This window comes from Parasteatoda tepidariorum, chromosome 6 (assembly GCF_982258835.1).
Source record: "Parasteatoda tepidariorum strain Cologne lab strain chromosome 6, Ptep-v5.0, whole genome shotgun sequence".
Lineage (NCBI taxonomy): Eukaryota > Metazoa > Arthropoda > Arachnida > Araneae > Theridiidae > Parasteatoda > Parasteatoda tepidariorum.
The window spans coordinates 105,592,882-105,620,617 of NC_141760.1; the positions used below are offsets into that span (position 1 = coordinate 105,592,882).

Below are 27,736 nucleotides of genomic sequence, written 5' to 3' on the forward strand. Positions count from 1 at the left end.
TTGTATTAGGTTGATTTTTGGATATCGAAAAACGAATCAATTAATAATATGATAATTTTCATTGCATTAATATATTAAACCTTTTGCTTCCTAGTCTTATAGTTTATTAATTAATTGATTGATTCTACCTACTAATTTGACTGTTTCATTGTATAAACTCGATTCTTAGGCATCTAAAAACAAACAAATAACACCATGTTTCATTAAATGTACGAAAACGGTTGCTGTTAATCCACCAAAGAGTTTAGTTTCAATGTACAGATTATCTAGGAAGTTTAAGAAATGAAGCAATATTTGAATATTTTAACCCTTTGAAGCACAGTGGTACGACAGCGAAACCGCACTTTTTAAAAAATTATTCCTAGCGGCACAAAGGTCAATCTCCGAAACCAATAATATTAAAGTATTATTTTAACTTTACTAAACATCACCAGATAGCAGCACTACACTTAGATTATATCTTCCTTTGAAAAGAATAAAAAGTTTTCAAGGCCCTTTTTCATTACTACAAGTTTTTTTTTTTTTACTCAATAAAATACAAAAAAAGTTTGGAGCATATCACTCAGATTTGTTGTTTATGAGCTTCTTTTGACACACAAATTTTTCCCAATAAAGATTCCTCAGAAAAGTATTTAATTTTTACCTTTATATTTTTTGGTTTCAGAGTGAAGCCACTGTGCCCCTAGAACATTATATCCACCAACACGAGTCTTTATACTTTTTCCCCCTTCCTTCACTCAGATAGTGAAGTGGGTAAAAATTTATTAGGGTTTTTTCTTCATGGGGCTTATAAATGGGGAGCAATGTGTCTCTTATCTATTTCTATTGAAAATAAAGTCTATTACTTCAAATTTCTTATCTGAAACAAGTTAATTCTGCTCATTTGAGTTCTTTTTGAATAAGCGAACAGTCGTATTTAGTTGATGCTATAATATCTATTTTCTACTATTAAAATTTTTCTGCATTTTATTTGTCTTAAAAATTAAGAATTTAAATTTTTTATTATTATTATTATTTATTTATATTGTTGATTTTCAATTAAGATAATCAATTTCAATTCAATGATAATCAATTCATTTTATTTCATATTTTATTTTTATTATTATACATTTTATTTTTATTATTATATATTTCTGTACTATTTATTTTATCCTGATATTGTATAATATATATTATATTTTACTTAGAATATTTTTTGTGTTTGAAATTCATGCGTTTTATTTTTCACTAATATATATTTTATTATATACTATTTTTGTATTATATTATATTTGTTAAAGCCTTTTTTGGTCTTTAAAATCATATAAATAGTTTTAGTACTTTAAGTTTATTGTTTGATTTCTGAAAAGTGAAAATTTATTGTGAAAAAAGTTAAAAAAGATAATATTTTTTTTTCACATGAAAATGTTCTATGTGGACACTGGTTAACCACCGAAACCACCACCCCCTGTGTGGTGCAATGAATCAGAATTTTTTTTAAATGTCATTTTCCCATTCTTAGATCCTAAGCAACATAATTAGTTTCTCAATTTTAAAAAAATATGAAAATTTATGTTCGCGTGCCTCAAAGGGTTAACAAACCATCCTAGTTAATATGCACCTTGCCGAAATAAATTGTAGATTATTTGATTGCTGCACTTAACGCTAATAGGCACACTATTCGTTTTCCTTTTTTTTAAAAAAATTGAAGACAAAAGCAAACGATAAACGATTTTTGTCTCAGATGGCGCCACGATATGAAATCAGATCGAATAAAGAACAAAGGAGGGGAATAAATTTCTTTTTTGGTAGCTATTTTTCGAGGAAAAATGAGTAGATTCGGCTATAAGGTTTCCCTTTTATTGCGACGAAGTGGACAACTACCATTCTCTGTTAGATGTCGCGGGCGGAGTGAAGAATAAAAAGCAAGTAAGCATTTTCCTCTTCTTTTTCCCCCTTTTCTGTCAATAAACGATGGGTAATTTTCAAATATTTAATATTTTTCCTTTTATCAACTTTTTTTTTTTATATGAACCATGTTACCATGTTTTTTTATATGTTACTATAATTTTCGCCCCATTTTTTTTTCATTTTTTTTTTTTCAAATTAAATTTAGAGCTGTAGCGTTTCCGAATATTTATCGGTTATGGAACCCTAAATGATGAAGCTTCTCTTGACGGAAATAATAACAATTTCATAAATTAAGTTCATTAGCAGTTGTGAACATGTTAATTATGGAAAGATAACTATTTGTTTTGGAAATATTTATTGTGATGAATGAAATATTTTCATTGTCGTATGAATAAAAATCTTTAAATTAGATTTTATGTCATGAAGTTTAATTCCAGGCTTGGAACGACATTTTTTTGGTGTATGCATGAATTAAAAATGAATAAGATAAGATGAATTATGGTTTTGGATAAAGCGATGTTATAAACATTGGGAATAATTATCAGAAAAACATGTAATTTCATACTCTAGATTTAGGTAATTTTATTCTTAATTGAAAATTTGAAAGTAAAAAACTGAAGGAAGTTTTTACAAATGCGTATTTTAATCCTAATTAAATTAATATAATGTTAGAGAATTTTTTTTAACTCTTTCTTTTTGTTCACTTATGCATTTTACTTTTTTTTTATAAAAATATCTGAAATATTATATAAAGTATGAATATAAATACAGGTTTAAAAAGATATTGTTAAAAAATGTCCCAAATTCTCGGAACTTCTGTGATCCTTCCGCGAAACCGTTTTTTGGGTCTCTCAAATGCAGAAGCCGTTAGATATTCTTTTTCTGCATAAACCCTCATTCATAGTTTGATTTTCGCTTAATAATTGAAGTAAGTTATGTGATTTGTTGATTTATTTTTCGAATGCCATCCCTAAGAGCGATCAATTTCCGCATTTTATTTTCAAATTTATCAATAGCTGTTCATGAACGGTGTCACGCTTTAAAGGTAGAAAGAGGCTTGTGAAATTGTGACAGCCAGTGACAAGGGGAAAGAAGGGTATAACAAGTAGTATGACACCCCGCATTTCGGTTAAAATCAAATATTTAAAATCAGCTGGTTAAATATTTCTGTCTTGCATGTTTTTCAGTTTTTCTTTTCATGTTTTTTTCAGATAATGAGTACACATCTGATTATTATTGTTCTTATGCTCATCGATGCCATTAAAAAGCGTAGTTATGGTATATAACTGGGGTTTCCAACTTACATGAGGCCGGGGCCGCAATTAAAAACACCAGTCAAATGGAGGGCCGCAACTTTATCAAAATTTTATATAGGACTCTTTTATGTTTGAAGGAACATTAAATATTACTGTCAGAGTTTTATCAAGTTGTGCAAAACAAAAGTATTGAATTTCAAATTAAAATAAGAAGTAGATTTTTACCTGAGAAATAAATTTTTTGCACCGTTTTTATCTTAAATTTCACGGAAACGCAGAAATTAGTTTTTTTAACGAAGAAAAGTACTTTAAACCCATATAAATTTTTTACGAAAATTTACCGTAAAAAATGACAACTAATATATTTTAGTTCGCGGGCCACAAAAGAAGGCTTGGCGGGCCGAACGTGGCCCTTGGGCCGCCAGTTGGTAACCACTGGTATATAAGTATGGTATAAAAAGTAAAGGTGGCTATTTCGGTTTCATGAGCTATCATGCCAACTACAATCTCCAAGGTCCCTAATGTGTTTTAAACTTGCAATTTTTTAACAAAAAAAAAAAAAATACAGAGGTTTGTCCGAGAGTGGCTACGAGTTATACCCTTTAAGTGTGTCTCCTGTATTGTTTTTTTATTTCTATTTATTTATTTTTTACGAGCAGACTTAGACTTAGAAATTATTCTGCCGCAGGTCACGATGCGGAAATCTGCCCAAGATAAAATTTGAAATATAATCTGTGTTTTCTTTCTGACTTGCTTACATGTTTACATAATATAGCGTCACAAATTGGGGAGGGGGGTAGTAGCATGGAGGGTGGAGGCAAAAATATTGAAAAAAGTATAGCATCATTTTTATGAATCACCCTCAAATTTATCATTTAAGTTTTAATCAGCGTTTATTTATCGTTTAGTTTTAACGTCTCACTCAAATAATCATTTGAAAATGCTTAAGTATTACTTATTTTCTATTTCTATGGTTTTGATTTTTATGAACTTTAATTACCTGTGCGGAGCTCTTAAACTCAATTTAAGAGCTATGCCTAAGATTTTTATTAGATTTAAAGTTTCAGTGTTCTTAGTCGTCAATTGGACAAAATAAACTAACTTGATCTTTATTTTGAATGTATATAAAATTTAAATTTTTATGATATGAGACTTCATTACCAAATTAATCATAACTGAAAATCATATTTTATTCTTTATAATAACATGTATGGCATGAGGACAAATATTTACAAACAAAAAATTTATTTCATAGTAAAAAATGTAAAATTTAGTGCCATCAGTAGTTGATTAATTTCATAGTATTAATTTCATAGTCGTTGATTAATTTCATATTAAAAAAATTAAAGTTTAGTGTCATCAGTCGTTAATTGCAAACCCCCTTTGGCTACAATTTCTGGCGTCGAAAACCATCTTTGCACGAAAAAGGACTAGTCCGTCCTGCCGTTTTGGTCCCAGCATAAACATTCATGCTCTTTCCATTTCTGTTAGATATTAAACTTTTAAAAATGTTACCATTTGTGCAAAACATTCTAATGAAATTATAATGATCCGTATTTTTATTTTATTAATTTTTGTCTGTAACATTTATCCCCTTTTTTAAACATTTTCTCTTTTTTAAAGAAGGAATTATTCCAAAAGAGTTTTCAGATTGCACCACCTGGATAAGCAATCATTACTTATTCATTTGCATTTGAAAAATTGTTCTTTTTTACTTAGAAAATAAAAGTTCGGCTGCTTTTTTCTTACTCACTAAATGTTTGTTTGGACTCGATTGTATTATTTTTTGGGAGGGGTTGCCCCTACCCCCACAGTTACGCCATTGACGGAATGTGGAAAAAGGAGATTCACTTTATTTATTTTTTAATGCTTAATAATCATTTAAAATTTCGGTTTTCTGTCTCAGGAGATAATAAATAAATAATTTAAACGTAGTATTGAACCTTTGAAAGATAAAAAAACGTAAGTAAAAATAAAGGTAAGTAATAAAAAAATAAGTAAGTAAAAAAAGTAATAAAAGAAAACACGAAATGAGATTTACTGTTCACATGAATGAATCTATTAAATAAATGATGAATCTAAATATAGATGAATGTAATTAGCAGCGGGACAGAAATATCATGGACCGCCTGCACGCCTGTGCTTGGTCACTATTGCATTAATATTTTTTTTTCTAATGAAACGATTACGTACTATTTTTTATTATTATTATTTATGAAATCCCGTTATTAGTTTTCTGCCGCTAGGGGTCAACACTGTCAATCACAATTTTACATCATCTTTGTCCGAAAAAGGTAGAAAATAGAAAGAAAAAAAGAAAATTAAAAGAAAAAAGAATATTATTTTGCAGTTATCTTCGTATAAAAGAAAATCTACTTTTTAAAATGTTGCTTACTTTTAAGGGGAAGGGAGGAAATAGGCCTTACCTACTCATCACATTTCCCCCTCTTCGTTGTCATGGTTTCCACGAATCTAATTCCCCCCCCCCCACAAATATAATCCAATTTCTTACTGAAACGTATTGGTGTGGTGAAAAAGCAAGATCTACCAAAACCATGATAACGGAAAGGCCAGAAGAATCATCTGATAATCGCCTTTCGATTAACCTCGTGTTTTTAGGGGTAATCCACGAGGCAAGGTGTTTTAATCCCGCCTTCTTCAATAGTGATTTGTACATTTTGATAGCGTTTTATTTCTTTAAATACTAATTTGCAACTCCTAATGAGTATATTTTTTTAACTTTATGTTTGCCGATTCAAAAAATATATGGTAAGAGTGCTCAATACGGAACAATCTGTATTATATTTGTCTTTTCAACACTCTAAGTGTAACTGTTTTAATTTTAGGATTGTGAAAAACAATGATCCTTTTTGTTCTTCAGTGCCTTTGGACTATAGTTGCCTCCCAGTCATCAACTGGAATAACAGGTGTGCATTTTACTGAATTAATTTAAATTACTATTTATATTAATAATTAACGGAATTAATTTAAATTTCTATTTGTACTATACTAATTTAATACATAACAGGAAAGGGCGGAATCTTTTAACTTATTTCGGTTTGAGTGTTTATAGGTGCCTTCAGGAGTAAGATGATCTCCAAAGCTAAGGAACGCCAAAGCTCTGCTTTGTGTATGTTTGTGAAAAGGAAAAGCTCTTCGCAAGCCGGTTTTTGTTGATATTCAAAGCAAAAATGAGATTTTTATGAGAAAAATATTAACGTTTTTATTTTAAGATCGGTAAACAGTTAATTTAGCTACGACACAAAATGAAAAGATGACTAGTTGTTACGAAAATTCTATCACGTTCTATTGAACTGCGGTGGTTCTAGGATAGAACGTTTGACTTCCAGGTGACTTAGGTGATCCTGATACGCACCAGTGATGGCTAGTCCATATAAATTCTACTCCCGAATACATAGTTAATTTATCAGCAAATCTAATTTATCGTCAATCGAAATTCCAACCATTTCCCCAAATACCTCAAATTATAATAAACCAAATTCCCCAAATACCAAATCCATACCTCAAATTTCAACTGAATTTTCGTGCTTTGTACATATTTTTTCAATCGTCTGACCTTCCAGCAGAATTTATAGTTATTTTATCACAAAATCTAATTTATCGTCAATCGAAATTCCAACCATTTCCCCAAATACCTCAAATTATAATAAACCAAATTCCCCAAATACCAAATCCATACCTCAAATTTCAACTGAATTTTCGTGCTTTGTACATATTTTTTCAATCGTCTGACCTTCCAGCAGAATTTATAGTTATTTTATCACAAAATCTAATTTATCGTCAATCGAAATTCCTACCATTTCCCCAATTGATAGATACCTCAAGTTTCAACTGAATTTCCATACTTTGTACATATTCTTTCAATCTTCTGAGCTCTACCAGCAGCATTCATAGTTATTTTGTCACCAAATAAAAAATTTATCGACTATCAAATTCTGGAAGTTTCGAATTTCAACTGAACTTTTGTGACAATACGAGGTTCATAGGTGCCGTTCTTTTTAAAGTGGTTATTTGGCAGGTAGGTACTTTCTTACACTAGAGCTGCGCAATGGGCTATTGGCGACGGTCTGGAAAACATCCCTGAGGATGATCCGAAGACATGCCATCACAATTTTAATCCTCTGCAGATGGGATAGTGGTTATTTGGAAATTGGTATATAATTCTGAGCCTTTTATGTGTTTGAATGAATTTAGAAATATTGGCAAAGATAACACGCAGATTTAGATGATGTTTTTTAACAGAACAATATGATAAAACATCGTAATGCGACAATGAATATTGAAATCGTATAAAGATAAATAAACGGCTTTTTACCTCCAAATTGACTAGTTCCACTTTAAAAAATAACGGCTTAATCGCTTCTTGAACATTATGTATAAGAGATGAGTTTGGGCTCGTTCTAGGAGGTCCTAGCCCACCCAAGCCCTCCCGGGTGTCCGAGTCCACTCGAGCTTGAGATATGCATTGGTTACAGGCCCAATTTTGCAGCTGCAAAGCAAAAGCACCGTACGAACAGAAGTAGCTGATCGCTGTAGTTTTTAAACCTTTATTATTTTTTTATAACCGTCGTTGAACAGACCACTTAAGTTTGGGTTTACGACTACTAATGTTCAACTCCATTGCCTTATAATTTCGAACTCAATCCAGAAGACTAGGGAACTCTTGGATCAAGAATTGGGAGAAATTTTGCCTTCGTGGAGGACTTCCTGATGGAACTAACTCGCATTTGCGTTACATGGAGAGGAAAATCGCTATAGCCTCTCACGGTTAGCCTGACTGCAAGGGGACTCTAACCCACGATCCGTCTACCACTGAGGATATTTTACGCGAGCACTGTCGTCTGTGCGAGCCGGGTGCAGAATTTGTATCGACCAGCCTGTTCACCTCATTGGATGGTAAATTCTCTATCCCCTGAGTCCTTTATAAATTTTATATTTTTTATAATTAATAACTGAACCAAATGTTTGTTTAATGGTAGTAAAAATTTAATCCTTAATCAGAGTCCGCCCGAGCTCCAAACTTTTTTTCAGTAAAAGATCTCGATCTCGTCAAATTTTTACTATACTTGCGGAATTTTGGAGGGTTCTGTTGTAATTGAAATGTATTACCACCACCTGTGGAATTTTTTGTGGTAACCGAAGTTGCCCCCTACGTTTTTCGCTTTAGATTTAACAAATATAAGTTTTCTGCTTTCGTTGTTGTTGTTGATTTACGTCGCACTAGAGCTGCACAATGGGCTATTGGCGACGGTCTGGGAAACATCCCTGAGGATGATCCGAAGACATGCCATCACAATTTTGATCCTCTGCAGAGGAGATGGCACCCCCGCTTCGGTAGCCCAACGACCTGCACGCGAAGTCGAGCACTTTACGGTAGCACAGTTTAACGAGGACCCATACCGCACACCCTCGGTCCCTACGCAGACTGATCCAAGTGGGTCACCCACCACACACTGACCGCAGCCAGTGATGCTTGATGAGAACCGTGTCTTAACGATCAGTCCACTGCGGGACTTCTAATTTTGAATTCCAAAAATAAAACATAGTTTTTTTAAATTACTAATTATTTTTTAATCCAATGTTCTGATTTGACTCGATTTATTCCAGACATTTATTTGACGGTGTCTTCCCTGACGGATGGTGGAGACAGACGATTGGAACTTAACTGGAAGGGCAGCGATCCAGAAGCTCTTGTCGCTCTTTACAATGCTCCCCCCGCAACAGACAGACCCCCACTAGTAACCATTAAAGGGAATTCTGGAGGATACTTCAGGTAGCACTTTATCAACCTTTATTATCAATATTTATTTCAACATATTTTTGTTTGCTATCTAAACAAGTGACACATTGTTTTCTATGTATTTTTTTAAGCTGAATCCATACAATTTGGTCGATCATTTTGGTGTCATTCAAATTAGCGTAACAGATTACATCGGAGAATGTGTCTTACATGTTCAAATAGTCTTTAGGTAGAAATGTGAAATGTACGCATAAGAACGAGTCAAAAGAAGTAGTTTTTATACATAAAAACTTTTGTACATTTTAACTATTTTGCTCTATTGACTTGTGTATAGTTTCATTCAATTCAGCATTAAAAAAAATCGCATGAAACTATGCCTTTTTTGATTGGATAGCAAGATCAGATGCGTGAATAGATAGCACAAATTTGTACTATTTGTGCATTAAACCCTTATAATTTTAAACTATTAGTTGTCGGATCGCCTCGTGATTGGTTTCAATTCAGGGTGAAAAAATACTTGAAAAATAATTGCCTCTCTTGCCTGTCTAAAAAAAATTCAATTATCCCCCCTCAAATCAGCTCCATATGACTCAAAAAAAGGGGGGAGCTTATATAGGAGAGTAATGAAGTTTTCAAGTATCAACATAACAAAACTTTTTATGAAAAAAAAATTCTGGGGAAAAATATTTTTTCCCAAGAAAAAGTCGAATTTTTCTGGACTACTATTTTATACCCGTCGTTGAACAGCCGACCCGGTTTTTGGGTTTACAACTTCTAATGTTCAACTCAGTGGCTTTGTTATTTTGAACCAATCCAGAAGACAAGGAAACTCCCCAGAGGTATGATTTGTTATGGGAACATGGAAGACTTTGTGACTCGACAGATTTAACGTGTATCAGTCACCATTTTACTACACGAGGAGTCTTCGGTCAGCAGGGATCGAACCAACGACCTCTTGGGCGTGGGCCCAGTGCCCTACCAACCAGACTATCTCGTCTTTCTGGACTACTAGTAATTTTTAACTCGTTATAAACATAAAATTTTTATAATGTTTTTTATTTAGGTATTGATGCTAACTTGAAAATTTTTTCATAATATGCCATATTCATATATGCCATAACGAGCTTTTACGTATTTCAATCTCGTATTTTTTAGAATTTTGATTCGATGGGTAAATCCCGAGGCATTTTAACGTTTTTTTACTTTCAAACATTCTGCGTAAATTGTTCAAATAAGGAATAAATGTCAAAAGCTGTTTTTTTTTTATATAAATCTTAAATAAGCGAATTTTGTTTTTTTTAAAAAAAATTATTCTTACTTCGATCACCATGACTTTAAAAATAAGAAAATATTTTCCTAATTTGAAACGATGTATTAAGATAGGTAAATCAGTCTCAGTGATATTCAATAAAATTATAATTTAAAATTTTATTGTTGACATTAAAATATTGATTATTCGCATTAGAATAGTGATTTGCTGATGGTTTTTAAAGTTTGGTTTAAAATGACACTATATTTTGTTTCATGCATGTGAAATGTGTTACTCCCTTGCATTGCATTTTATATACCACGCAAAATTTTTCTCTTTATTTTTTTTTACACCAATGAAAACCTGCTCTACTTCGGGGTGTAGGGAATAAATTTCAGCCTGTGCCTGTTTTTAACTTTTAGAACTTTTTTGAAACTCAAAAAATTCCGCACATTATAATTTATTTAAAATAATATTTAATCTATTTAGATAGTAATGATTAAGTTTCTTCCCCTTTTTACATCCTTCTCAGTAAATCCAAGATAATGGGGTAAATCTCACTTCCTCACCTTACAAGTTTTAAATATCCAATGGGATACCTGCAAGTGACTTAGTGTGGGTATCTCGATCCTGATTGGTTGTTGAAACGTTGCATTTGTTTACGTTAGCAACTGCTTTTTTTTATTCTATTTCGCTTAAGATAAGCTCGCCAAGTATCGATTCTCATAAGTGACACATTCTATATTCTTTCAAAAAGATTATTTCTCAAGGATTTCAATAATTTATCTTTCTTAACACAAAGACCGGCATGAAGCCCCGTAGAATATAAACGAACTAATTATGCTTCGAAGTTGCCAGGTACACAAAACAAGTTACAATAAAATACATACACAAATATCAAATCTAAGTTAAGTAAAAGAAGTAGATGATAAAGAAATATATTCCAATAAATTTGATGTGCAATACTGCGCTGTATTTAATTAATTTCACGTTAATTAACATTTTAACTTATGTGGAGAAATTTAGCTCAACTTTAACACATCATTTTGCTTATTAGCGATCAGCTGGCGCTAATGTCATAGGTCACATGTGAGTGTATTGTGATCTTCTTCTTGAAGTGCGAGTACCCAATTGGACCTAAACTAAAACAATAAAAAACAGTTTCCAGCTCTTCCTTATCTTTTTCCGTGTAGAGCACTTTTATTGTGCTCTATGTAACCATTGACATAAAATAAATAGCAATCGTTAAAAAAAAATTTTTTTTTAAATCTTATCAGCACATTACAAGATTTTATTTCCCTTTCCTACAATGGATACAGAAAATCCCATTTAAGCCACCCTATCTGTCTATTACCCTAACTGGCCAATCAGTTTCTCGTTCTCATTTCCGATTTCGCATAGTCTTAGATAACAGTGAAAATAAACCTTTATAATTAGTGGCTAAATTCAAGATGAGCCGTCGACACTGAAAATTAAACCGTTTTTACCATTTAACCATCTCTGTAAGTGATTAACATGCATGTTTAACATGATTTAACCTGGCACCTTATTGCAGTGCTTACATAATAACAGTCTAGTAGAGTTCATGCATTTGTGTTAGCTTGCTGAGTGTTGTTGTTGTTGTTAATTTGCGTCGCACTAGAGCTGCACAATGGGCTATTGGCGACGGTCTGGGAAACATCCCGGAGGATGATCCGAAGACACGCCATCACAATTTTTATCCTCTGCGGAGGGGATGGCACCCCCGCTTCGGTAGCCCGACGACCTGCACGCCAAGTCGAGCACTTTACGGTAGCACAGTTTAACGAGGACCAATACCACACACATTCGGTCCCTACACAGACTGATCCAAGTGGTCACCCACCCGCACACTGACCGCAGCCAGTGATGCTTGACTTCGATGATCTGCTGGGAACCGTGTCTTAACGATCAGTCCACTGCGGGACACTTGCTGAGTGTAAAACAAATTGCAAGCAGAAAATTTGCAACGTAGGATATTTGAGAGCGACTTTGCTAAGTGTGGTAACCCATACCGCTATATTTTACTATCCCATACCGCACCCTAAATTCGAACAATTTTGAAGCTATTTTCTAAAGTTAGATATAAGAACTTACCGGCCTATTAGTTCGATAACAAATCGAATACAGATATTGCTTAGTCTCATTACTGTATACTTTCAATAATATTCTTGAATGTTTTTTCAAAATTTGATTGTAATGAAAGATATAGTTAGTACTATACTAATAAAATAGTCTTCCTAGCTTATTACGAAATGTTCTTTCAGGACACGATTTCGCTTTCCCGAAGTCCCTTTCACCAAACTAAATCTGACCAGCAATTGCTTAGGATTCTGGATAGCAATCCTGAAACAGGAGAGAATATTACAATCGAAATGCATCCAAGGCCATCCCCACTGGATGCACGAATCCAGGAATTACATCGGCAATCTTTCTCTCATCGATCTGATGTTGCCAGGTTCACACAACACCGGGTCCCATTCACGGTACAATCCTGATGAGGACAACGTCTTCAGTCGGTACTTGTACACACAAGAGGAAGACGTCTTCAACCAGTTGGCTTACGGGATCCGGTACTTGGATCTTCGAGTTGCTTACTTCTCCTCACGAAGATCTCCCGAGACCTTGTGGATTACTCACAGCAGTTTTCGCACTAACCTCACCGTTAAAGACGTTATACGTCAGGTAAGATATTGTAACAACCATCATTATTCTCACGATAGCCCGTGGTGAGCCTTGGCCTTCTATATATATGGGTCATTCTCACAAAAACGGTCATATTTATGTCCCCAGTATATTATATGTTTGTTTTACAACTTATGACTAAAAAAAATTCAGGGAAAGTGTCTTTCAGAGTGCAGGCTAACTAAAGAATAAAAGTAAAATTATCAATTTTAATTTTTTATTTATTTTAGGTAATTAAAATATGCCGATATGTCATTCCCTCACTTGTCCCCACTGTTGATTTAAAAGAAGAAAAAAATTGTTTCTGAAATAAAAAAAATAAATTTACAAATTCGTGTTTTTTATTACAGAATATTGAAATATAGAATTCAGAAAATCAATTTTAAATTTAATTTCTGATAAAAATATTACCACAGCACTATTTTAAACTTTGTCCCTAGCGTCTCGCATCATTCCCTCACAACAATGTTTTTATCGCCTGCAATCTTCTTGGAAAAAAAATATTTTAATAAAAACTTTAGCAGTTAACAACTGGCATCATAGAACAAAATTGCAGTATGTTCCCATCTTCAACTTAAAGAAGCTTTGCTGTGGAATAAACTTGAATGAATCAAACCAGGTAAAATTTTTTGCATTTATCATTCCCTCATGTCGGTTTTTAAAATAAAATAAAATACAATTTAATCGAGAAAGTGGATAATTATATTTTGCTTTTTTGTACGAATATAACTGTATGTGATTGATTTCAGAAATCAATTAGGCCTAACTGTTATTTTTAAATTTTATTAAATTTGTCATTCCCTCACTAATGTATAAATTGAGGGAATGATTCGAGATGAGTATATTGTTAATTTTTTTTTTTTTGTTTGCTCTTGGTTTTTCTTCTTTTAATAAAAATAGAATTAAAAATTACAGAATACATTGTATTAAGTCTAATTCTAAAGTCTAACCCATTCATAATTTAACTTTATTTAAAATATAATATTACCTGATGAAGTTATCATATTCCTAAAAATATTTTTGAATGAAAAAATTAATTAACCTGATTAATTTCGATTAAAATTATATGTTATAGCTTACAATACAATATTACGTACAATACATTATTACTTACAATATTATATTTTATAATTTGATGAATTTTATTTAAATGCCAAATTTAAATTTATTTCTGAATTCTACACAGTATGAAATAAGACAGCAGTTATAATATAGTTATGATCTTGAATTAATTAGTTTAGGCATTTTAATAAATACAGAATGCCTGTTTTAAGAACAATCTAAGAAACATTAGAATCTATTTTCCAGATAGCTTAACTATGGGAAAGACAAAAGAGGAAGCTCGTTTAAAGAAAAAAGAATATGATCGAAAACGAAGAGAACGAATGAAGTCAAATCCAGATTCCTCTTTAATTTTAAAACAGAAAGAACGAATTAAGTACCTGAAAAAAAGGGGAAAAGGACAAGTGAAACCTGCCTCCCAAATGACTAGTCTTAATTTAAGGGTGAAAAGGAAACAATGGAAGAAAAACTCCTGCAATTACAGATTGAGAAAACGAGCTCTAACAGAATCCAGTATAAATGTAAATGTGCCATCATTGAATAACAATGTTCCGGGACCTTCCAGTGAACAAAACACATTAAGAATTTCTGAGCATAATAATCTAAGTTTAAGAAAAGTTAGATTTATAAAGTTAAGTGCAAGAAATAGAGCAAATTTGAAAAAAACAGATAAATAAACTTGAACATGAAGTATCTGTTCAAAAAACTCGAGCTGAATGTTACAAAAAGCAATTATATAGAATTAAGAATCAAGACCAAAACAGAATGACACCAAGAAGTCGTGTAAATGAACTTCTGGGCAAGGAAAGAGTATCCCCATCAGCTCGCAAGCAGTTGGTTTTTTGTGAAGCACTATGTTTGCAAGTAGGAACTAATTTTAAAACTTTAGCAAAGACTCACAGAGAAAAAAAGTTATTTCATAAACTTTTAAGTGGAAAAATTCTGAAAAAGTACAGAGCATTGTGCTTTTCAAAGCGATTTCTGAAATATAGAAAACATAAAAAATCGGTAAAATCAAAATTTAATAAAAATAACATATCTTATGAAACTTCAGAAAACTTTGTTGCTTTTTTTAATCTGACGATGTATCCAGATTGTGCTCAGGTAAAAAGGAATGCATCACAAGAAAAAAGATAAAGAAGCAAAAGAGAGTACTTCTTGATGCACTAAGAAATCTACATAAAAAATATTTAAGTGAAAACCCAAATCGTCGAATCAGTTATCCTACTTTTTTGTCGAATGTGTCCATTTTGGGTAAAACAACCAACAATTAACGATAGAGATACATGTAAATGTATAGTACATGCTAATATGGAAATGATTATCTCAAAACTTTATGAGATTAATATTACTGAATATAAATCATCAGCATGTTTAATAAAAGCAATAACTTGTGATTCCAGCTGTGAAAATTGTTTGTTCAGAAAATGTCTTAATCGTAAAGATAAAATGTCAATTTATAAAGAGTTTAATGATAAGGTAGTAATCAAGTACAAAGAGTGGGTATTAGAGAAAATAGATATATTGCTAAAAATCAAGAAAAGATTTCTAATAAACCAATTAAGATATAATATAAAGTTAGTACATCCAATTTAATTAAAGAGCTAGAGGGCAACTTACCAAAATATATGGTCCATATTGAAAATATAGTTCATCAGTATAAAACTATGAATGAACTGAAAAAACAATCAACAGATTCAATACTAACAGTACACATTGATTTTAGCGAAAATTATAGTTGCAAATATAGTGAAGGGATTCAGTCAGTGCATTTTGGAAGTGGTAGGTAACAGGTAACTATACATACAGGAGTTAATTACAAACAAAGATGGTGATAAAGTAGTTTCCAACTCTTTTGCTACAATAAGTCTCTCACTTCGACATGATTCAACAGCAATATAGGCCCATCTCAAGCCAATTTTTAAGTGGATTTTGAGTACAAGTGAAGTGAAACATGTTCATATGCTAAGTGATGGGCCATCAGCCCAATATAGAAACAATAAAATGTTTCATCTGATATCCCAACACATAAAACAGCCTACTCCTGGTATTCTAAACTTTACTTGGAACCATACTGAATCCGGACATGAAAAAGGAGCTCCCGACGGAATTGGAGCTGTTATGAAAAGAACAGCAGATCGGAGAGTGGCAGAAGGAAAAGATGTGCATAATTACGAAACACTTGTTTCTGTATTAAAGAAAATTGCTCAGTAACTTTATTTGAAGTTACAAATGAAGACATGAAAAAATGTGATAAATTAATTGAGGGAGAAATAAAACCATTTACTGACCATTTACTACATTATTTAAAGTTCATCAAGTTGCATACAGTTCAAGGAATAACATATTGAATTTTCGCTCTCTTTCGTGTTTTGCATGTGATGCATCAATTTTGTGTGAACATTATAATTTGAGAACTTACAAAATAGGCAGAGTTCAAATAGAGATCAGAAGAAGAAATCCAAGGAGTCCAAAATTTAAAAACTTTGCGTAAAAGATAACCAGACAGTTTTTTTTTAAAATCAGAAAGCAGTAACTATACAGAACTTTCAAAAATGTATATTTTGCATAAGATATTTTTTTCTAGTCCTTTTGAAATAAATTTTGACTTCGTCAAACTTCGTCAAAAAAAATAAGTTATCACTTTCACACATAAATACATTTTCCAGCTTCAAATATTTTAATAAATCTTGTTAAAGTACATAGTAGAGATGTTAAAGATTAACATAAAAACCTACCAATCTTATATTTTTAAATTTGAATACATAAAATCTAAGGTATTTTATACAAAGAGAAAAAAAACAGTAAATCATTCATTAAGTTTGCTTGTAACATGTAAAATTAAAATTATTTGCTGTTATTTTTTTCTTCTCTTACAATTAAATTTTTTTTCTTTGAAAGTTTTTCTTAAACTATTAGATTTTGACAGCTAAGTCATATCATTTCATTCCCCTGCTTGGACAGCAAATTCATCAGCGGACTTAGTAAGTTCATCTATGCAACACAATAACCTAAGGAGTTTCTAAGGACTAATTTGGAAATTTAAGTAGTTTTAAGTACTCCTTGAAGACCTTTTATTAGAGACCAAAATAGGAGACTGGGTGCTAGTTGAGTATGAAAAAATTTTATACTAAGGAGAAGTAAAGATCTTACATTGTAAAAATGTAACAATTGATGTAATGGTTCCCACAAATGCAGGAAAATACAAATGGCAATTTCCAAAAGACATACATAAATACGCAAAAACAGACATCAAAAGAAGAATTCTACCACCCATTCCATGTGACAATCGTGTCAGCCAATTTTATTTCCCAAACCTGTAAAAACTATTAAATGTATAAAACTAAATTATAATAAATATGAGATATACTTAGTATGTTATCATTTTCAAACTTGAGGTAGCTGTAACTTAGCGAAAAACATGTATTAAAATAAAATATCATTCCCTCACTTTTTAAATAGTGAAATAAATTAATTTATTTAAGTATAATTAAAGGATATATATTTTCTTTATAATGCCATTACATATTTCTATTAATATAAAAAGTTTCAGAGCTTTTTATTCACTTCACTGTTTTGGGATTTTATGAACTAAAAAATGACAGTTTTTGTGAGAATGACCCATATATATTATATATATATAAATTTTCAACTTCCTTGTTTTACTTAGACAATCAAACGGATTTTGATGTTTTTAACCTCATACTTTTCAGTAAGGATTTATTAGATTTCAGGAATTAAGAACAGTAAAAAATGATATATGCGCCACTTATCACAAGACTTGCCACAATTAAATCTTCTTGATTGTTGTTGTAGTTCATTTACGTCCCACTAGATCTGCACAATGGGCAATTGGCGACGGTCTGGGAAACATCCTTGAAGATGATCCGAAGACATACTATCACAATTTTGATCCTCTGTAGAGGGGATAGCACCCCCACTTCGGTAACCCGACGACTTGCACGCGAAGTCGAGCACTTAACGGTAGAACAGTTTAACGAGGACCAATACCGCACACCCTCGGTCTCTACGCGGACTGATCTGAGTGGTCCCCCACCCGCACACTGACCGCAGCCAGTAATGCTTGACTTCGTTGATCAACTGGGAACCGTGTCTTAAGGATCAGTCCACTGCAGGACTAAATATTCTCGAAAACGACGAACAATGGGACACTTCAATGGCTGATGCATCTTATACTGCTCGACGGCAACAAATGCTCAAGCTATTTGCAATTATATTGACGATGTGCTTTCCTTCCAATCCAAAAGATCTTTGGGAAAAATACAAAGACAACGTGAGTGAAAACATTCTACAACGTTTACGAGCAACAAACCACAATTCGCACATTCAATCCTGTCCTGGAGTATATAATGAAGCTTTAATTTTAATCGAGGACATATGTACACAATACACTGTTACAACTGGATATTCCTGCATCAAATAAATTTGCAAACAATCTATTCGATGGTGATTTTCTACACCACACACACTTTGATGTCGACAAATTAAGCTCATTTGTCCAATCAAATTTTTCAAAATTAGTTCTCGAACAACGCATAGGATACGACAAAATTCTGACTGCGATTACAAACCGAAGCGATGGATTGTTTTTCTTAGATGCACATGCACCTGAACGTACTGGTAAAAAATTTCTCATTTCCTTTATTCTGGAAACCATACGATCACAAAATTAAATTGCAATGGCATCCTCTAGAATTGCGGGGCAACTCTTTTGGATCGAGCAGCGCATTCTGCATCTAAAGTGTCTTTGAATATGCAATTTACTGAAACATCCACATGCAATAAAATTCTGTAATGGTTAAAATACTTCAACTGTGCCAACTTATTGTATGGGATGAATGTATGCTAATGCGCATAGAAAGCTATAAGAGCTTCATCATACACTTGAGAGAAAATTAACAACTTTTCTGCAGCGTACTAATTTTATTGTCTGGTGATTTACGGCTAAGTCTACCAGAAATACCACATTCAACTCCTGCTGCGGAACTTCATGCATGTCTCAAATCATCAGTGTTATGGCAACATGTACAAAAATTGAAGACCAACATGCGTGTTAAACTGCGGCATGTTGCATCAGCTGAACGTTTCGCAAAGCAATTGTTGTATATTGATAGTGGAATAATGACAATAGATAAATCCACTCAAAGCCACTGCCAATATACTTCTGTAAAATTATTTCAACCGCAGGTGAACTTATTCCCAACCTTTTTTCCAAATATCGCACGAAAATTACAAAAATCTTCAGTGAACGTGCTACATTAGCAGCGACTGTATGACATCAATAATCATATTCTAAAAGAAATTCTCTGTACCAATATCTGTGTTTTATACACCTTGTTTTTGTTATTAATTCATACAGAAACAGTGTTTCAAAATAAATAAATTAGAATACAATTAAATGTAATTAGAAAAGAAACTGGATATTTTACGAAATCCTGTAGACGGGCATTGTTTTACTTTTTTCAAAGATACACTTTGAATTATATCTAGAAGTAGAAGATTTTCTTCTTTTTTCTTTTAACAAAAAATGCTGTTAAACTAGAAACCTTTAAAAATTCGATTTTTTTAATTAATTTTTCTTTTCTGTTTTTAAAGTTATTAGTCATAATGAAAATAAAAGATTGTTGAGAACTCTGAAGAACAATTAGTTTTGAGACATTGTTTACCCTTCTAGACCTCTTATTGAAAGTGTTAAAAATAAATCTTAAGTATCAACTACTTGAACAGTTTCATTCATTGTCTTTAGGAAAAATAATATTTTAAGTGGTCATTGCTTTTAAAGGTCAACAAACCTACCTCTTTATACCCTCTCGCTAAATACTTTTAAAGAAAGAAAGAAAAAATGGTATATATAACTGTATTGTAAACGCCTTTACCTAAATTAAATCGTTTTTGCTGTTTATTTGGGATGTATTTTTGTTTAGAAAAAGTTTTTGTAATTTTTGTTTTGCATTCACAATGTGGTATACCATATTAAGATTCGATATTAAGCATAATTAACTGCCTTGAAATGGCACGTTGAATTTTGAAATCACAAAGGATGTTTTGCATTTGAAATTATTTAACACAATAATTATGTTCAAATTAAAACAATGTACATGTTTCAAACTCGTTTTATTACTTTAAATGATTTGTTGATTTTATAATTATAACAGTCAAGTAAAGATGATTTATAAGGATTATTAAAAACCTCTCTACCTTATGAAAGTATTAATAAGTTAGGTTTTAAATTTTTCAAAGCAGTATCTATAGTATCTATGACGTGACCAATGTGTCGAGCTCATTAAGTTGGTCGCCAAATCAATAACTCAACCCAAAATCAAGAACAATTAAATGAACTCGCATTATTAAGCATTCATCGAGAAATTGATTTGGATGTTGAAAAAATCGCTTCTGAAAGTTTCTAAAAAACGCATTGCATTTATTATTTAAATATTTTTAATACTTGAATTATTTATGTATTGTTCATTATGAAAAAAAAATAAGAAGACTAGCATTAAAACCCCCATTTTTTTTTTCAAAAAAAATATTAAAAAAAAATTTTTTTTTTATAAAAAAAGTTAATTGTGGGGGGGGGGGATTTGAGTCTATGACCCTCCCCAGGAGAAATTTCCGGATTCGCCCCTGGTCAGTCATGAGTTGTTTCGCAATTCTCAATATTTATGAGGTGCACTATAGTTTGCCTAAAATAAGAACTCCCCCAGACATTCGTCTGGACCTGTGGCGGTGACTATGGTAACGACGTATGACTATTTCACGTAAGGGTTGCGGGGTCACTGTTTTGGAGTGGTTTCGGCTCGGGTCGACGAGAGAAAGAGTCCCGACCGAGAGAATTAGTCCTAGAGTGAAGCTAACCTCCCTAGAATGCGCCAATCTTGTTTCCATAGTACCAGACGGCCTCAGACTTTGTGGCTGAAGGAGTTCTTAGCTTAGACAAACTATATATCCCCTTTAAGCTTTACTTATCTTTTATGAATCAACCTGTACATAATATATAAAGGACGGTGACTACGGAACACCTTGTATGTTGCTTTAATTTTCGACTTCTACTGGTTTTTAAATTTTCTTCTGAATATAAGAAATTGCGTAAAAAGAGGATACGATAGACTTTTTGCTATGAAGAATAAAGCAAAACAGCGTGAATGAAGCACAAATGAAAATACTGAAACGGGGAGTACTGAATACTTAAACGGAGAACCTATAGTTTTAGTTCTATAAACAAGACTCTTCCACAAGCACGTCTTTGATGTTTCTGCTGTATCTTTATTTACGTTGTTTTGCTTTATTTTTAGATAGTATTTATTCTTTAGTCTAACTCTAGAATATTTTTCACAGGTGAAAAGTTTCCTGCAGGCCACTAACGAAATTGTCATAATGGACTTTCACAGATTTGTGACAGGTTTCAAGAGTCGCCAAGCTGGTGAAAGACACCGTGACCTCATATCTCTGCTGGAAAGAGAGGTTGGCGACATAATGATTCCAGTGTCATTCTCAACCAGAGCCAGCTTGGAAACTTTATGGTTGACAAACAAGAGACTCTACGTTGGATACGCTGAAAAAAGATTTCGAACTGCCAGTCCGTATCTCTTTCCAGCAGTTAAGCATCTTTGGGGAGACGTTGACGAAGTTGATGATCTGTGGTCTTATCTTAACGACACCGTTTGCGAAAACTCGGGTGTTAGACTGACGTCTGCCATGGCCCAATTGACGCCCACCACTGCGGGTGTCCTTTTCAATTCTTACGGTGGATTGAGGAAGATGGCCTCCCTCGTGAATCGCCGGGTCACGCAATGGTTTGGAGAAAACTGGCTGGAATGTGCCAATATAGTTTCGACTGACTTCATTTTGGGAAATGGTATTACGGAGTTGGCGATTTCCGTAAATAGAAACAGAACTCATCGAGCAAATTTCTAGAATGAATTGGATATTAAGAAAACATGTTGTAATCACACGCATTAATGTTTCTATCGAACTTTTTAAAAGATGAATTGTTTTCAGTAAACAATTTATAGTGCATCAACTGACGATAGTGCACCAATCGCTGAACTTTAGATTCATAATCCAATTAAAAGTTATTTATTTAATCACGCATACAGATGTAGGCTTACAAATAATAGCTTATAAACCCATGTCAAATAGAAGAATGGATAGCATGAAACAGCATGCATTCTAGAAAAAGATATACAGATTTATGTCGGTATTCGAACTCGCTTCAGAGAGTTTGACGATAGGACAATGTTCATCATGCTTCCAAACTTCCAAAACTTATTTAATATTAAAATAAAATCGCATTTTTATAGTTTTTTTTGTTAAAAATTGCACAGCTACTAAGTTTTTAAAAAAGTAAGACATCATTAGAATTAACTTGAGCCAAAATTAGTGAACAAACAGAAGTGATTGAGAGACTAAGGTACCAAGCTATGGCAGAGAAGGCTCCCAGTTCGTGGTCCGACATTATTTAATAATACAACTTAAATGTTATCTGAATTCTTTTAACTTTTTATACGCTTTAATTGTTTGAGCGGCAATAGCACATGAGATAAAGCACTCGCCTATTAATCAGGTGGATTGGGTTCGAATCTCAATGGTGGTTGATACGAATTCAGTATGCAGGTACTTTTTTTTACATTGCACTATAATTCTGCGCAATGGGCTATTAACGAAGGTCTGGGAAACATCCCTGAGGATGATCCGAAGACTTGCCATCAAAAATTGTGAGGCCAATTCCTCGATTTAAACGCAGATCTAAAGAGGAAGGACATTTTCTCCAGGTCCCTAAACCCAAAGTAGTGTTCAGCGACAGACCACAGGATATCCAATTCTACGAGCACGTATATCGTATGTGCTCGGTGGATTTTAGCGGAGTCTAGGATTGAACAACGGAACTTTCAGACCGGAGTCTGATTCTCTAATCACTGGGCTACCACGGCCCTCCATCCGAATTCGCATCCACCACAGTGTTGACGTTCTCAGGGATAGACGGATCAAGAGTTAGAATCCCCTTGTCGTCGGGAAATTAAACGTAGAGGATTTTTTGAAAGCTTCCTCCCCGTGTCGCGCAAATGCGATTTAGTTCCACCAAAAAGACCTCAACGAAAGCTAGTTTGTCGGAATGCTCGATCAAGGAATTTCTTTGTCTACTGGGTTTGATTCAAAATTCCAAGGTTATGGAGTTGCACATTGATAGCTGTGAACCCAAATATGGGTTTACATCAGTAAAAAACTAAACCCAAATAAACGAAGGCTGAAATTATCGGTAGAAGTTGTAGAACATACCTTCATGCCTATTTTTATGTATCGAGTTCAGTTGACGATAACTATCGAAATATTATATTGGAATTTTGAAAAAATATTTGAGTATAAAGAACAAATATTTGCCGCTATATTCTTCTTAAATGCTTCGACTTTTTAAGAGAGTCAGTTTTAAAATTATGGCCAAAGGCATTTAAATTGTTTTATTAGAATTAAAGTGCATCAAGAACACAATAAAAGAAACATTGCTTTTTAAAGAAAATCACTTATTTTCTGGTTGATAACAGTGATTAATATAGAACAATCGTGTTTGAATCAATCCACATGATTAATATTTGGATTAATGGACCAGAATTAAATTTTTTAGTAGCTAATTCTGAACCTCAACCGAGAGGGCGGTAGGTTCGTGACCCGAATTTGCTTAGGCAGACCATCACTAACACGTGAACAAAGTAAAAGGGTTAACTATAGGAACTACGGCATCAGATGTAATCTGATATAGAAGACAAACAGGCATAAAAATTTTTACTGCTTCTTTGTTTTTTATATAATTTAAAATTATGTTTTTTTTTTCTTTTTAAAAATTTAATTTGGATGAAAATTTAAATGAGGGATGTATGCAAAAGGTTATTTATTCAGAAGATCGATATAAAATTTTGTTTTTAAAAATACATATTGAGAAAATACTCCTTTTTTTTCTTGTAAGATTGCATTGATAAGAATCTTCGATATTCACGAACGAGGTACTACATATTAATGCTTGCTTGATTGATTGATACCGGTACATAATTCAGATTATACTTTGGTTTTAAGTTTTCTAGTTATGTTTATATGAACAGTGATAACAATGTTATACGTAAGATGCTAGAGATTTGTAATTTTAACCATTTTAACGTTATTTTTCAATAAAATTAATTAAAGTTATAGTCATGAAGAGACGTAAAGTACAGAGTTATTCTTTAATGGAGCCATCTCGAATTTCATCGTATGGAGTCGTTGCAGTAAGCGTAATATTTTTGTTTTACTCAAAGCTTTTTTTAATTTTATGAATTTCACCATCATTTAGTAGAATTAAGTTCTGTGTGACATTTGGTTGAAAAAGATAAACGTAATTTATTAGGAAAACATCTAATTTTATTCTCATTTTAAAATATAAAGCTTTACGTTTCGCAGATCAGTGCAGAAAAAAGTATTAAAATAACAATCATTGAGTGTTTTCGAAGTGGAAGAATGTTTCAAGTTTATTTGGCTAACATCGGAAGCATAGCTTTAGAAATTTCCATTTTTGACTGCCTGTTAAAACGCCATGAGAGTTAACGTTATAACGCGAACTGTTTAAACGAGTGTTATAGAGATTTATAGGTTTCTCTGAAAAGAAACTTGGGAACAAAAAATAAAGACAAGACATACTCTTTATTTGTTAAGGCATAAACTTATTACTCAGATTCACTAAAATGTCACTTCGAACTTTTATCACTTCCATTATTATTTAGTCATTGCTTTGAAGAATAAAGTCTTGAATTTTTATCTTTATTTGTATTTATATCTATAATTTATATTTATATCCATATTTCATAATCTAAGAATTGAGTGGCCTCTTATGCTTTTAATTTATTTTAATGTTAGGTGTTTCCTAATTAATTTTTGTTTAAAGATGTATGTTTTGATTAATATGCGAATGCAAAATAACATAAATGAGGAAAAAAATTGATAAATTTATTTGTACATGAGTTTTAAAAATTATAAATGCATGCTAAAATGAATAAACATTCTTTGCCTTTAATCACAAATACACTATTTTTTGAACGATACTTTTGGTTTTCAATTGAAGCATAGAAAAATGACTTGCAGCAAAGCAATGATAAACCACAGTAGTGTTTTTGAAGAAAATAATAATTTTATGGGAGAAAAATCTCTGTGTAATATGCTATCTAGTGGAAATCCCGGAAACTCTAAGTACCTAGCTGAAAACAATACTAAAGTACAGTTTGATGTAAATATGTGACGTATCACTATATTGCCCTAAGTATTTAATATTTTATAAACTTCTCCATTCGAGTAGTCGGATTCTATTAATTCAAATTCCGCTTTGTTTTTGTAACATAATGGTTTTCTTTATTATGCATTAATAGATTTATTCACTCAATTTTTATAAGATTAAAAAAAAAAATTTCTTTAACGTGTGAAAAATAAAATTCATATACATTATATTATTTTGATATTTATTTTTGTATTTTGTTTCAAATTAAAAAAAATCTTGCGTAACATAGATCTTTTTTCATGCGAAAAGAGACTTCTTCCATTTCAAAACCTCTTGGGTAATGAGTCACATTTTACAACGACGTGATTTCGCATCTACTCGAAAACCTTACCTGACACAAAAAATTTTAAAATATACTTAATAAATATATTTTTTACACGCAAAATTTTATTCCTGAAAAATGACTTGTTCCTTGAATTTTTGAGTTACTCAAGAGCAAGCTATACAGCAGGGAACATCCTTTATGCCAAATTCTCTTTTATCTACATAATTAGTTTAGATCAAAGGGAGTTCACGTAAACCATTAAGTTTCAAAGGCTTAAAAAAGTGAAAATAAATTTTGGCAGAATTACGCAGCGGGGAAAAGTAATCCTGTTTCGATTTGTTTACATTTTGATAATTTAAAAAGCATTTGAAATCTCATGGCTTACTCTGAGTGTACTCACTTTTCTCTAAATTTTACAGTAGGGGAGAGTGTGGTCAATTGTAACAGGGTACGATTGTAACAGAGCAAAAATTTCGAGTGTCGGGTTCTAGATTTGGTTCCTAGGTGGCGCACAAGGTGTATTTAATAAATCTACATGTACACCCCTGATGGCAACCATTTTTATGTACTTTTGAAAAAATTACATCACAAAAGATATTTTCATGCTACCTAAGTACTTTTTCTGGTATTAGAATATTATATTGTAACAAAGTAATTTTGTTTAAGCAAATAAAAATTAGTAACCGAATATGTAAGTGGACACTTTAATTAACATTTCAATAAAAAAAAAGATTAGTTTTGCTAATTAACTAGCATTGTTTTTAACAAATGAAGCTGAAATGGCGTCTTGGGGACGATTAAGACAATAGGTAAAGGGACGATTGTAACAGCTGAAAATAAATAATCTTATGTTTACAAACCATTACTTAACTATTTAAGAACCACCAATAGTTTCCTATGTCATTTATATTATGTTGCATGTGCATTATTTTATTTGTCACCTTTCACAGCATAAATTAAAATTTTTAACCCCTTAAAGTTAAAAGTTTAACCCTTTAGGTCTCTGCTCATTATTATTTTTACTCCTAAAATATCACTACTATTTTCATATCACAACTATGATACTATGTATAATTAACTATGTTTCAGTTGAATTTATGAACTGTTACAATTGACCCCGTAAGTGGGGACAATTGTAACAAGTGCTCGACTGTCAAAAATTGTTAATAACTAATATAATAACATTTAAAATTAGGTATTTTTTTTTTCTAGTAGAGGATAGTCTACTTTACTCGTCTGTCAATTAATACTTATAATATATTGGATTTTTTGTTAGTTAAAAATAGTTAAGTAAAAAATGTTACAATTGACGCCACTCTCCCCTACTTTTGGAGATAAAACAGAAGAGTTTATCCAGCTTTACACAGTGAAAGTTCCCGGTTCAAATTACGGTACTGGATCCTAAAATCCATTTTTACCATGAAATTTTTACAGTAATATGTATTTAGTTTAAGTGAATTTGCAATAAATATTACTGTAAAAATTACGGTATGTTGTTACAGTAATATTTATTTAATTAAAGTGATTTTATAATAAATATTACTGTAGAAATTACAGTATATTGTTACAGTAATATTTATTTAATTTAAGTAATTTTGCAATAATTATTACTGTAAAAGTTACCGTATATCACATTTTTTGTTTCGTAAAAATTTTGCGATAAAAAAAAGGATTTTACGACAAAAAATTCCGACTGGTACTTTTTATCTTAATTTGATCCGTATTTTTTTACAGCGTATAGTGTCCTGTTAAGTCGCTTTTAAAGCAGTGACCTCAGAAAAGTTGGTTCAGTGTTGAACCAGATTATTTGAACCATAAATACAGTGCAAACTTACTGCAACCGTAATAAGGCGTTAACTTGAACAATGAAAGTTGAACTATAACATCATGGTATCAAATTTAAGATATAGTTCGTTCCCCAGAAGTTGGCACTTGGCTCCACCTTCTTGGAGGCCGAGATCATTTCGGTGCGGGAGTAAGAGGAGAAAAGTCTCCGCGCTTGAAATTGAGACAATCCTTAATACGCGCCAAACGCAAACAGTGAATTCTTTTTCAGTCACTTATTACTTCGATTTATCATCTGCTATTATGCCTTTCTTTACTATTCACTCAAAAGAGAGAAATGTTATCAAATTTATGAAATATTTAATGTTAAAAAAGTGCACATAAAGATTGCGAAATAAATATTTTTGTCATACTATCGCCAAATAGCAACCTTGTTCAGGATTGTTCACAT

General features: G+C 32.1%; 2 protein-coding genes across 3 annotated transcripts in view; both read left to right on the forward strand.

The window, feature by feature from the left end:
- The first annotated feature begins 1,744 nt into the window (after positions 1-1,744).
- LOC107456258 (PI-PLC X domain-containing protein 1) lies at positions 1,745-23,947 on the forward strand. Of its 2 annotated transcripts, none has more exons than XM_087166348.1 (5): positions 1,745-1,908; positions 5,993-6,073; positions 8,775-8,940; positions 12,442-12,859; positions 21,278-23,947. In XM_087166348.1, the coding sequence occupies exons 2-5, from the start codon at positions 6,007-6,009 to the stop codon at positions 21,854-21,856; spliced, it is 1,230 nt and encodes a 409-aa protein (XP_087022474.1). In that variant the 5' UTR covers positions 1,745-1,908; positions 5,993-6,006; the 3' UTR covers positions 21,857-23,947. The 2 variants fall into 2 exon arrangements, with proteins under 2 accessions (XP_087022474.1, XP_087022475.1); XM_087166349.1 differs by lacking the exon at positions 1,745-1,908 and adding an exon at positions 1,939-1,957 and having other exon boundaries at positions 21,278-22,713.
- Positions 23,948-24,054: 107 nt separating this feature from the next.
- The window catches only part of LOC107456259 (dual oxidase maturation factor 2), a 296,093-nt gene continuing 292,411 nt past the window's right edge, over positions 24,055-27,736 (forward strand). Inside the window, exon 1 of the mRNA XM_087166344.1 lies at positions 24,055-24,195. Coding sequence (XP_087022470.1) covers positions 24,124-24,195 — 72 coding nt within the window. The 5' untranslated portion in view covers positions 24,055-24,123. The remainder of the gene's footprint in view (positions 24,196-27,736) is intronic.

Coding starts and splice junctions, on each gene's coding strand:
- LOC107456258 (XM_087166348.1), top strand. CDS start 6,007: ATGATCCTTTTTGTTCTTCAGTGCCTTTGGACTATAGTTGCCTCCCAG. Junction 6,074..8,774: donor GTCATCAACTGGAATAACAG/GTGTGCATTTTA, acceptor GATTTATTCCAG/ACATTTATTTGACGGTGTCT. Junction 12,860..21,277: donor TTAAAGACGTTATACGTCAG/GTAAGATATTGT, acceptor TATTTTTCACAG/GTGAAAAGTTTCCTGCAGGC.